This window comes from Calliphora vicina, chromosome 5 (genome assembly GCF_958450345.1).
Source record: "Calliphora vicina chromosome 5, idCalVici1.1, whole genome shotgun sequence".
NCBI classification, from domain to species: domain Eukaryota; kingdom Metazoa; phylum Arthropoda; class Insecta; order Diptera; family Calliphoridae; genus Calliphora; species Calliphora vicina.
In genome coordinates, this window is record NC_088784.1 from 79,216,995 (window position 1) to 79,230,267 (window position 13,273).

The following is a 13,273-nucleotide window of genomic DNA, read 5'->3' on the forward strand; positions in this document are numbered from 1 at the left end:
TAATAATAATAATAATAATAATAATAATAATAATAATAAAGGTAGAAGAAAATCTAATAAAAATTAAAGCCATTCAAATGACAAATGGTGACAGGTTTGTATATAACCAAAATTAGAAATCGTGTCAGCTTATATCTTTATATTAAATTTGTTTATTTGTATTCCATTAAATTTAAACCCAAAGACATTTTTTAGATTTTTAACGAAGTCTACATTCTTAAAATTTAATAATTTGTTCTAGGCGGGAATTCCCGCAATCCCGGGAAATTTCAAAATCAATCCCGATTTCCCGGGTAATGAAAAAGTGCGGGAAAATAAAAACTTTAGGTGTAATGGTACTGTTGGTTCTACGTGATATTTAGTATAGTTAGAGAAATACTGTCAGTGTAACTTTCCTACTTTAGAAGGCTAAAAATACCCAGCTGTTCTGGGTGACTGTTCCGAACAAGTGATTTTAGTGTGTAGAGTGACCACTAGTTACATAAATAGCTACGTGACTAGTAATTTTAACATGTGAATGCCCTAAGCTGGGGGTCAATTAACCCTACATAGATTACAAATAGACTGTCTAATAGCTGATCCAAAGTAGTCATGTAACTGGTTACTTAATTACCCATATAACTAATTGTTTTAACATGTACGAATGCTAAGCGGAAGCTTAGTCCAATAGCCGTGTAAACAAAACCTTCCTCCGACTACTATCCAATAGATTATGAAATGACTACATTCCGTATTACTTAGAGACACTAAAATGACAATTGACTTCATGCTAGATTACCTGGGATGTATAAAGTAACTAATTGACTTCTTTCTACACTACAAACTTATTAAATGACCCAACATGTAAAAATTGTTGTCAGCCAGTGACAAAAAACTGCTGGGTAATTGAATACTGTTTAGTGTATGAGTGTAACCCAGTTTAGGTTGGGTGCATAATGGCACTTAATAGCCACCATTATTCTTGTTACCATTATTCAAGTAATATTTCTATACTCTATATATGGATTGCAAATGTATTTGTAAAAAAAACTATACCACATAAAACTTTAGCGAGGTTAAACTTACACACGTATAGTGGAATTCCTGCAAGAACGTCATAACTCAAAATTAGGTTTGACATATAAAATTGTAACTAATTTTATGATTCTAGAACTAAATTTCATTCTAAGTCAAGCTTTTGTAAAAATAAATTTGATAGTTTCCATTTCTGTCTGTCTGTCCGTCTGTTGAAATCAATTTTCTGAAGACCCCAGATATCTTCAGGATCCGAGAAGTTTCCTATTTAAAATCAGCAAAATCGGTCCACAAATTTCTGAGATATGAGGAAAAAACCAGGACAACCTCGATTATTGACCTATATCTGGATTAATAAGTCATTAATATAGACAATATGGATATCTAATGACAGATATTTCAAAGATCTTTGCAACGACATATATAAGACCATAGTAAGTTGGACCTACAATAGGTCAAAGTCGGAAAAAATATTTTTTAACCCGAATTTTATTTTCACCAAAAAAAAAATTAAAAAACGAAAATTTTTTTTTTAAATTGAAAAAAATAGAAATGTTAAAAACAATTCGAAAAAAAAATTTTCACAAAAAATTAAAAAAACAGCTTTGGAAAAAAAAAAATTTTGTTTACACACAAATATTTAAAATTTGTATTTCGAAGTATAATTTGGTGAATGGTATATAAGATTCGACACAGCCGAATATAGCTCTCATACTTGTTTTTAGAAACATTGACTTATGTCGTTATTGCAGCAAATGAGCTGGGTCCGTATTATATTCTTACTCGTACAATCAGCCACCCAACCAAACAAAAAGTTAAAAAAAACTTTAGTTAAAGTAATTTAGGTCAAATATACAAACACATCCATATACAAATTACCAAGGATATCTTTTATACGGATGTTTGGTAATATGTACTATGTAATGTATTTTAAATATGCAAAATATTGTATTTGTGTGAATACTTAGTTGGTTTGTGTAGTCATAACTTTTAGGTGTATTACGATAACTATAATCTGATGATTATTGCGAATAAAGAAGACACACCTTGGCGGTTGTTGGCGGTATAATTACATTAAAATTGATTAAAGAAAGGAAAGTGTTTTGTTTTGTACTCAATACTGCAGTAAAAAATCTTATTGGGGAGCGTAGATAACAAATAATCGTTTTATGAATATTATTACAGTAAATAGTGTCAGTCATTCTTGTCTTGGTAAATTTTGTAACCATTTTAAGATTCATAAAATCAGCGCAAATACTTGTTTGTCATTCTGGACAGTAAACTATCCTAGAAATCCAATACCCTAGGAAGGACATCGAAAGCCTTGCCGGCAATGTATGTCTGAAGGAAGGTCATAGAGGTATTAGCCCCGTTATGTGAATTGACTATTTGATTTAGTCACCAAGCCGATATCATTCTAGGGAGTCTCTATCTAATGGAAATCTGTAGATAAAGGTTCAGATTGCATGCTATTCCAAAGAGTTTTAAGGAGAATGAAAATCCTGATAACACCAAGAACGACTGCAACAAAGTCACTCTTAACAATATTAAAATGGAGCCCTGTTGCATTCACTGCAGTATTCAGGCTTAATGCGTTTTTTGCATGGAAAAATGCTACATACGGTCACGAAAATAAACAGAACCTTCCAGATAATATTAATTATTGCCCTTCCTATCGAGAAACTTTGGTTTTTCAATTTCATACAACATGGAATTAATTGATGGAACTTCACTTGACACAACGAGTCTCTCAGTCTATACGGACGGCTTTAGAAAGGGATATCGAATTGGTGGAGGTATCTGCATTCAGGAATATGAAATTAGGTTGTCTTTTATAATTCCAAATGAATGTAGTATTATTCAAGCTTAAGTATTCGTAAATATACGGATAGTCAAGCCGCAATAAAATCTCTGATAGTGTGTACACAACATCGAACATAGTCCAGGATTGCCGGGCATTCTTCAATAGGATATCGAGCCATTCAACCGTCGTACTCATAGAATTTTTCGGTTCTAGCAACAGAAGGTCAGTTGATAAAGAAGATTTTTGGTTGAACCAACCAAACTTTTGTTACCCCTTCCAAAATTGTTTAACCTCAACTGTAAAATTCGGTCATTAAGATAGATTCATTCGATTGGCAACAAATTCGGTTGCTACCACCAATCTGTTTTCTCTATGTATGGGTACGAGGACACGGAGATATTTTTTAGGCAACTATGTTGCTGATGATCTGGCGAAAAAGGCGCCAAGATGGCTGACAGAGACATAGACTTCCTATGCGGGATCTACGCATTAGGTTTCTAGGATATCGTTCCTTTAATAGGCTTTCTGAAGTCTCGGTCATGAAGTTAGAATGCATCAAAGCCTTTATAAGGAATAGCTATTGGCTACTCTTGGCGTGGCGGAATTCTCCTCGAGGTGACCATCTTTCTCCTTATCTGACCTCTTCCTCTATATTTCTTCTACACCTTTACTCTATCTGACTATCCTCTTCTCTTCTCTTTTCATCTCTATCTGGCCCTCTTTATTTCTCTATTTTCAGGTAACACAAAGGGACATACTGTATGGACCCAAGTGAGCTATTATTTCCTGCTTCTACTAGGCGGATTTCACTAGATTAATTTATTTAAATGTTATCGGTTCAAGTTATTTTGTAAATTTTTAGACTTAAAAATGCGTAATTTACTATACGAGTAGATGGTGAATCTTTTGAACGCGGTTTTTATTTTTAATAACTTATATGTGATTTTGAAGGGTACATATTTATTTATTCTCACTTATTTAAAGGTTGAAGACCAAGAACTGGAGTCATTACTCCATGGAGATTGTTGTCAAACTCAACAATATCTTGCAAAATCATTGCAGCAATTTCAAAACGTTTGCGAGCAACAGGATTCATCCACACGAATTTAAGCCGAGACACTTTCAAAGACGATTTTGCGTGACCGAAACATGTTTGAACGCTATAAAAGAAAGTCATTACTTGCGATGAAAAATAGATCCATTAAGTTAACCCGAAGTGTAAGAAATCGAATGTGAAGCCTGAATCGACACCAAAGCCAAATATTCATGTCGCTAAGGTGGGACCAAAATGGTCATATCTATTGTGAGCTGCTGAAATCTGGCCAAACATTCATAGGGAACTTATTCGTTTGAAGCGAACATTTGCCGAAAAACGCCAAGAATATGTGGCAGACCACATGTTTCAATACCTGTTAAAAACTATTTAGAATGACGTGGTTGGGAAGATTTGCCTCACCCGCTTTATAGTCCAGACCTTGCCCCGTCCGACTACTATTTGTTTCGATTGCAACAGTGTATATGAAATTGCCTTTTGGATCGGAATCCATATGTTGCCAGCAAGATGGGATAATGTACATTTCTAACAATGGCCAATACTTTGAATAAGTTTATATTTATTGTACAAATGACTCAAAATAAAAGCGAAACATTTGAAAAAATTCCTCATTTTTAAGTCATACGATTTTGCTAATTTTCAGTACCAAAAATGTCTGATCAAGAGAAAATAATTGGAGAAAATGTTATAGTTCTCTAGGCCCTATCGTCAATTCAACAGACAAAAGGATATTTTGTTTTAATTTTTGGTAATAAAAAAGATAAAGGAGAAAAAACCATTTAAAATACTCCGATCACAATGTAGTGAACTAATGTTGGCAGACTACTGTTGGATCATCTCACGGGAGTGTAATAAGGACTACTATCGTAGAAAATCTAAAAATTATTTAAAACAAGTAAGAGATCTATATTCGGCTGTGCCGAATCTTATATACCCTTCACCATATTATACTTCAAAATAAAAATTTTAAATATTTTTAGATAAACAAAATTTATTTTTTAATGTTTTGGAAACATTTTTTTTTAAATTTTGAAATTTTTTTTTTAATAATTAATTACATTTTGGTGAAAAAAAAATTCGGGTCAAAAAATATTTATTTACGATTTTGACCCACTGTAGGTGCAACTTACTATGGTCTTATATATGTCGTTGCAAAGGTCTTTGAAATATCTATCATAAGATATTGTCTATATTAATGACTTAGTAATCCAGATAGAGGTCGAAAATCGAGGTTGTTCTGGTTTTTTCCTTATATCTCAGCAATTTGTGGACCGATTTTCTCGATTTTAAATAGCAACCGAGCCGGAAGAATTCTGGAGATATTGATGTATGAATCGTGTATGTAAGCTTCGGAAAGTTGATTTCAACAGACAGACGGACGGACATGGCTTAATCGACTCCGATATCGATAAGGATCCAGAATATATATACTTTATAGGGTCGGAAAATTATATTGTGGAAATTACAAACGGAATGACAAACTTATAAATAAATAGCAACCGAGCAGGAAGAATTCTGGAGATATTGATGTATGAATCGTGAATGTAAGTTATTTGGAAATAACTTACTTAAATCAACGAAAAGTTGATTTCAACAGACGGACAGGCAGACATGGCTTAATTGACTCCGCTATCAATAAGGATCCAGAATATATATACTTAATAGGGTCGGAAAATTATATTGTGGAAATTACAAACGGAATGACAAACTTATATATACCCTTCTCACGAAGGTAAAGGGTATAAACATGTTGTAAAATCGTTTAATTCTCGAAAAATACACTTATATCTAAAATCAGTTTTAGTTTTGACGGCCCCAAAATCATTATGGACATTTATTATTTTATTAAGAAAAGCTATATATTTAGATATTTCATTTAATTTGCAAATGGACCAATATTTGCTGCTTTAGCCATCATGGATGGTATATTTGTCTGTTCATAATTGCCACTGAAATATTGGGCATATGGACCGGATGCAAATACACCAACATCATCACCGCCATGAGTCTCCGAATCCAATGGCACTGTAGCCATATACTCAAATTTAGCATTTTGAGTATCTTTGGTGGTTATTAGCTTACGTCCGTTAGGTCCGTAGGTAGAGTAGTAGCCAGGACCGTTAGCATATGATAGGATGGTATAGGGTAAGTTATCTTCTGCTGGACCATTAGCTAAGCCAGTAATGTCTTGATCACGGAACTAAAAGTAAACAAAGAAATAATTTTTAATTTCTGTGTTAGAAAAATGTTAAAATTATTAATGAAATACTAAGTCCTGCGTCTTGAAATTCTAAATTGGTGTTAAAATCGCAAAAGAATGTCGAAGAAGTTTCCTATATTTGTCATTATAAAATTTCTTGCGCTTATGTATTAAATAAACAACTTACCGGATAACCATTAATTGTCATTGTATGCGAATGATCTGAGGTCACAACAATCAATGTATCATCTTCAGAGAACATTTCACGTGCCACACGCACCGACTTTGCAAACTCCTCAGTATCTTCCAGAGATTTACGGGCTCTGGTATCATGATGAGCCATATCAATACGGGCACCCTCAACAAACAAAAAGAATCCCTTGTCGTTTTTCTTCAAAACTTTCAAAGCTGCCTCGGTCATTTCACTCAACGAAGGATTTGCCAACGCTATATGTCCACGTGCCAAGTCACCATGGTAGGGGCAGTGAGAGGATGAGAATAGACCCAACAAATACTCTGTGTTATCTAGATCCAGCATGTTGAGACCCTTGCGGGACCATGCATAACTAGCATTTACATTTTGGTTACGTTTATCTTCCAACCATTCGTTAATCAAATTACGACCATCGGCACGTTCACCGCGTATACCTTCTTCATCTCTGACGCTGGCATCAATGAAATTGCGGCGACCGCCACCCATTATAACCTTAAGTTTACGACCGACATCCCATTCAACCAGTTGGCGGGCAATATCCACATTATCCTTGGGACTGCAATTGGCGGACATAATATCAGCATCATTCTCCCAACCCCGTTGAGCAGTATGGGCATATACACCAGCTGGAGAAGCATGTGTTACTCGTGCCGTTGTAACCAAACCAGCATCTTTGCCGGCATCTTGAGCCCATTTAGCAATACTGTCTACCCAATTGGCCGGATTCTGACCATCCGTACAGTGGTAACGCTTAACGTTGGCATTCACTCCAATAGTACCGTAGTTACCTTTGACACCACCCAAATATGCGGTAGCCGTACAGGCCGAATCAGCCACTTGACGATCAACACAATAGGTTTTCGATAGACCCAAATAGGGGAATTTTTCAAAATATACTTGTTGCGAACTATCACCCATAAGATTTCTAGTGGCTGTTACAGTGTGCACCGACATACCGTCACCTAAAAACATAATGATATTTTTGGCTTTCTTGGTAGATGCCGTTTCAGTCTGCTCCAACTTTTGTGCCAGCGTATCTTGGGCTTTATTAATCCAGAATTCGGTTTTACGCTCGGCTTCATATTTCAGAGGGTGAGGTTTGGCTGCACGTACAGATGGATGATCTATAAAGAAGATAGATTATCAGATTTTTTATTGATTTACTTGAATTATTTACTTGAATATTAAAATAGACCTAGCATTAGCATTTCTATAGCAACAATGCATCGAAATATTGATCAAATTTGTAGTTATAGATAGAAGAGTCGATATAGCCATGTCCGTCTCTCGGTGTGTATATTAAAATCAACTGTCCAAAGTCCCCAATTGTTCTGCAACAACATTTAATTCTAATTCTTGAGAAAAACAATTAAAACAAGAAATCTTATATACCCTTCACCAAATTATACTTCAAAATAAAAATTTTAAATATTTTTAAGTAAACAACATTTTTTTTTTGTGCAGTTTTTTAATTTTTTGTAAAAAAAAATTTTTGAATTGTTTTTTTAAATTTAAAATTTTTTTTTTTAAAATTTAAAAAATTTAAATTTTTTTTTTCAATTTTTTTTAATATTTAGCGAAAAAAGAACTTGACCCGTTGTAGGTCCAACTTACTATGATTTTATATACGCCATTGCAAAGGTCTTTGAAATATCTATCATTAGATATACATATTGTCTATATTAATGACTTAGTAATCCAGATAAAGGTCAAAAATAGGTCAAAAATCGAGGTTGTCCTGGTTTGTTCCTCATGTCTCAGCCATTTGTGGACCGATTTTGCTGATTTTAAAAAGCAAACTTGTCGAAAGCATGTCTGACAGAACTTTCGAAGATTTGGATCCCGAAGATATCTGGGGTCTTCAGAAAATTGATTTCAACAGACAGACGGACAGACAGACGAACATGGCTTAATCGACTCCGCTATCTATAAGGATCCAGAATATATATAATTTATAGGGTCGGAAATGAAAAATGTAGAAATTACAAACGGAATGACAAACTTATATACATATTCACTTCTCACGAAGCTGAAGGGTATAATTAAATGTTGCAAAAAAAAGATTTATTACCAAGTTTAAATGAACTTTTATGATGAACTTTCTTTTAAAATAAATCAATTTGAACAATAATTTAAGTCACATGTTTTGTTGGGCGGTTCATATTATTGAATTATTATTGATTTACCAACATTATTAAAACGCTTTATTTTTGAAAAATAATTCTGTATTTTAAGCAGTGTTATCAATTCGTAATCACATTAAAAGATTTGTTATCATAAAAATGATTGAGCTAAATATATGTATTTGTTATTCATATGTTTCTACAAACAAAAGAATATTGATTGCAAATCGGTCTCTAGATCTTGTCAATGTAACCTTAACATAGACCAATTTTCCTATGGTCATTTTCTGAGTCCGTCCATCTATGTAAACCTTGTAAAAAACAGCAGATCCCAATTTTGAAGATAGTTCGATGGAATTTGGCACGTACTTCTTTATTGACCTAGGCCTATTGAATTTTAATTGAATAGATCCATTATATCTCCTAGACCCCATTAAAATATCCTCCCGGAATAGGAATTTATAGGTCATAATATATGATTTATATATCCATACAAATGTTGCAACAAGTAGTATTATATAAAAAGAAATCAATCACTTTTAAAAAATTTGTGCAGATCGGTATATAATTAATCATAGCTGTCATATAAGGCCCACTTCTGTAAATAACTTTAACAAGCATAACCCCCATTTTCTCAATATTAAATTTTCCTCCAATTAACATTTTTTTGTATGATAACTGTCAGTTTACCGTCACTATAAAAAATAACCAGAGATTGAGAAAATGTGGGTAAGTGTCTTAAAAATTTTGGTATTCAAATAAAACAAATTATGAACACAAATTAGTTTAGTATACTCAAATAATACGCCGATCGGTTTATAATTGAATCGTTTATTTCAAAAACCAGTCAAGCAACAAACATTCCCATAAAACTCTTCATATCTAACTAAGTAGGATTTTAGAGCTTGTAAATCTTTTATTTTTTCACACTTATTGAGACCTACAACATTTATGAAAAACAAAAAATATTAGAGCCTAAATAGTATTAAGTACATAGTACGAAATAAATCAATAGACTTCTTTCTGCACTATACACGGATTTCTCGGCCTTGTTTCACCATAATAGGGGCGTAGTTTTTTTTAAATTTTTTTTGCATTAAATGATACAATTACCTTTACAAAGTATTAATCGCCCAATAACTCAATTTTGATATTTTGTTGCTTGACTGATTTTTGAAATAAACGATTCAATTAGTCATAGCATACATATAACGCCCACTTCCGAAAGTCATTAATCAAAACTGAATAAATCTTTCAGAAGCATTGATAACGAGATAAAATTTAACTCAAATAAGTTTTATATATTCAGTGATCGCAGTTCCCATTTCAGAAAACCACTTAATCTTCTATCTATATAAATAAAAATCAAAATGTCGTTCGTTGATAATTGCATCAGTTGAGAAAGGACGGACCGATTTAAACAATTTTTTTTTTAAATGTTGGTCATAGTCCAACTTAGGTTTTTACGGAATGAAAAACTTACCACGCCCACATTTTTCGATTTATCTAAAATCGGTAAACGGCTACACCGATTTGGCTAATTGTATTTTGTTTAAGTGTTCGTAGTTATCCAATTTAAGCTTTTACTGAAGGAAAAATTGACCACGCCCACTTTTTTCGATTTATCTAAAATCGGAAGTAAAATTGTTCATGTTAGCGATTGTCGAATTTCATGAGAAAAACACAAAATTTTACAATATAAATCTGTATTTTACACGCTTGAACGTGAAATTCTTTTATTATTAACTGCTTTATTAAAATATATATTCCTGACCAAAAATCGATTTTTATATAAAAAAAACTCAAAATATCTAAATTCGCTAATAACTTGGCCAATAAGCGTTTAATCAAGAAAAGGAGTTCGATATGTGATCACTCATATTTCTGGCCAAAAATCGTTTTTTTATATAAAAACTCAAAATATCTAAATTCAGTAATAACTTGGCCAATAAACTATTAATCATTAAAAGGAGCTCGACCAAAAATCAATTTTTTATATTTAAACTCAAAATATCTAAATTCGCTAATAACTTGGCCAATAAGCTTTTAATCAAGAAAAGGAGCTCGATCTGTGATCACTCATATTTCTAGCCAAAACTCGATGTTTTATATAAAAACTCAAAATATCTAAATTTGCTATTAACTTTGCCAATAAGCGTTTAATCAAGAAAAAAGGCTCGATCTGTGATCACTCATGTTTCTGGCCAACAATTGAATTTTATATAAAAACTCAATATATCTAAATTCGCTAATAACTTGGCCAATAAGCGTTTAATCAAGAAAAGGAGCTCGATCTGTGATCACTCATATTTCTAGCCAAAAATCGATGTTATATATAAAAACTCATATCTAAATTCGCTAATAACTTGGCCAATAAGCGTTTAATCAAGAAAAGGAGTTCGATCTGTGATCACTCATATTTCTAGCCAAAAATCGATTTTTTTATTTAAAAACTCAAAATATCTAAATTCGCTAATAACTTGGCGTTAGACAAGGAGTTCGATCTGTGATCACTCATATTTTTGGACAAAAATCGATTTTTTATATAAAAACTCAAAATTTCGAATTTTTTTTAAAAAAAAAAATAAAAAAACTGCAAAAAAAATAAATTTTTTTACCTAAAAATATTTAAAATCTTGTTTTTAATTTGGACAGGACAACGTCTGTAACGAATAAATCTCTTAAAATGTCTGATTAGAATTGGTGCTGGGCACACACTTCCCACTAAAAGCAGTTACGATTTATCGATAATAGACTCAGGGTTATTAAGTGGCTAACAGTCTAAGAGCCTTTATTAATAGTTATCCTTTAATGTCAAATCGTTTAAACAGTCTTTAAGTCTTTATTAATTCTGAAATTTTTTGTTTAATTTTCGACTAGGATTAACTCAATAACAGTGTGCCTATGAATTTGCTTTGTATTTAAGTAATTAATCATAATGTCTGGCCTAATGTTTTGCTGTTTTTTTTTCTATTTAATTGGAGGTTTATCGTTACGGAAAACGATAACCAGATATTGAGAAAATGGGGGTTAAGTCTTTATTATTTCTCAAATTTTTTGTTTGATTTTCGACTAGGATTAACTCAATAACAGTGTGCCTATGAATTCGCTTTGTATTTAAGTAATTAATCATAATGTCTGGCCTAATGTTTTGCTGTTTTTTTTTCTATTTATTTGGGGTTTATAGTTCACTTAGGTACGAATTTCTTGAAAGTCTAAAATCCTTTGTAGTCACAAAAAAAAACATGGATTCTATATAGATATTAAGACAAAGGCATGGTTTTCATTTCACTCGTATTTATTTAATGTTGGTAAAATTCACCACAAAAGTTAAATTTTTTATAAGTTTTCAAAGATATTAATTAAATTCATTTTTCGTATAATAAATTAATACTGTCCGTAGTTTGTAAATTACAGATATTTCGTTTTTGTCATATGATGAAAATCGGTTTATTCTTAAAATCCACTCTTAACATGTCTCCCTATTTTTAAACAACTCACCATGATCTCTAGCCAAAGCGGAACCCGCTACAAGTACCACAAATAAACAAAAACTTAAAAACTGATGAGCCATTTCTATTTAGTTCTTTGGTTTAATTACCACCGAGTAACTAAATGGCCAACAAACCAAATTGCACTAAACCCTAATCAGTATAGAAATCATTATTGAAGTTCTTAAGAAATAATCAATTCGAAATGGACTAATCTTATCGATAAATGTTAAGCCTTTTCTGAAACAGACGTACACATTCACGCTATCAAATACACGGACAAGTTTTTATTTCTAATCGGATGTTGTAAATCTTCAATTCATATTTCCAGCGCATTCAATTTGCGCTATTTGATTTTATTTTTGAGAAATTTATTTATTAGTTTTTTTTTAAATTTCTAAAGCATAGTTATTAAAATAAATATAAAATATGTTTGTTGTGTTTGACTTTTTATAGAAAAATAGTAATTTACTTTTTTTTTGATTGGTGTTGTTTTATACTAATGTATTTTACTTTATCCATGTGTGCATGTCAATCGAAATCACTCATGAAAGCTGTCCATTTTTTTAATACTCACAACCCCATATATAGGGGGGTATATTGATTTTATTATTCTTTTTGTAACACTTTGAAATATTGGTAAATATAAAAGTATTTATGAATATTCTAGGTTCTTATTAAATTCTATGACGATCTAGTTGTGTCAGTTGAAGGCACGATATAACCTAGTGGAAAGAACCTAGGGGCACGCATATCCCCCCAAATATTGCGTATTGAAAATGGGAAAAATCGGTGCAACCAAATAACAGAAATATAAAATCGAAAATAAACATTTTTGTCATTATTTGTTTAAAATAAATAAATCGTAATTGCATTGTATTTCATCGGGAACTTCTTTTTATGTTTAATATTTTGTAATACACAATTTTTAAGTTAGCTTTCATTAATAATCAAGTTTTGTTTAGCTCTATTCAAATTAACAGTGTTTTCCATAACTTTCAAAGTGGGTTAATTTCGATTTTTGTGCTGTTATTAATATTGTTACGTTTTTACCTTTTAAAACCGTTGGTTTATTTGCTTTAAATAAAGCAGATACTTTTGATTGCAAATAAAAGCAGTTTAGTATTTTAAAATTGCAACAACTTTTTATTTATTCAAATTTACACAACAACACACTGTGGTTTAGAAACTTTTTTTTTGGAAATAATTCGGTATCTTGGCAACAATTGGAGATATTGTTGCGAAATTTCACATGGTTTGAGCTGAGGTGTTTTCAAGCTTCCTAGCACTAATGAGGCCCGTGCGTAGCCCCTCAAAGTTGGTCACCTCGGGTCTCAAATTTTTAAAAAAAAATCGCCAAAAATCCATTTATG

At 32.0% G+C, this 13,273-nt stretch overlaps 1 protein-coding gene across 1 annotated transcript; it reads right to left on the bottom strand.

The window, feature by feature from the left end:
- Window positions 1-5,670: 5,670 nt before the first annotated feature.
- On the bottom strand, window positions 5,671-12,052 carry Alp6 (Alkaline phosphatase 6). Its single transcript, XM_065512340.1, has 3 exons — window positions 11,911-12,052; window positions 6,260-7,410; window positions 5,671-6,072 (listed from the first exon to the last, which is right to left on the bottom strand). The coding sequence occupies exons 1-3, from the start codon at window positions 11,981-11,983 to the stop codon at window positions 5,749-5,751; spliced, it is 1,548 nt and encodes a 515-aa protein (XP_065368412.1). The 5' UTR covers window positions 11,984-12,052; the 3' UTR covers window positions 5,671-5,748.
- Window positions 12,053-13,273: the final 1,221 nt, after the last annotated feature.

What these genes read in the sequence shown, in the direction of transcription:
- Alp6 (XM_065512340.1), bottom strand. Translation starts at nt 11,983, where the DNA reads ATGGCTCATCAGTTTTTAAGTTTTTGTTTATTTGTGGTACTTGTAGCG. An exon ending in CGCTTTGGCTAGAGATCATG is followed by an intron (nt 7,411 to 11,910) that starts GTGAGTTGTTTA and finishes TCTTCTTTATAG; the next exon opens with ATCATCCATCTGTACGTGCA. An exon ending in TGACAATTAATGGTTATCCG is followed by an intron (nt 6,073 to 6,259) that starts GTAAGTTGTTTA and finishes GTTTACTTTTAG; the next exon opens with TTCCGTGATCAAGACATTAC.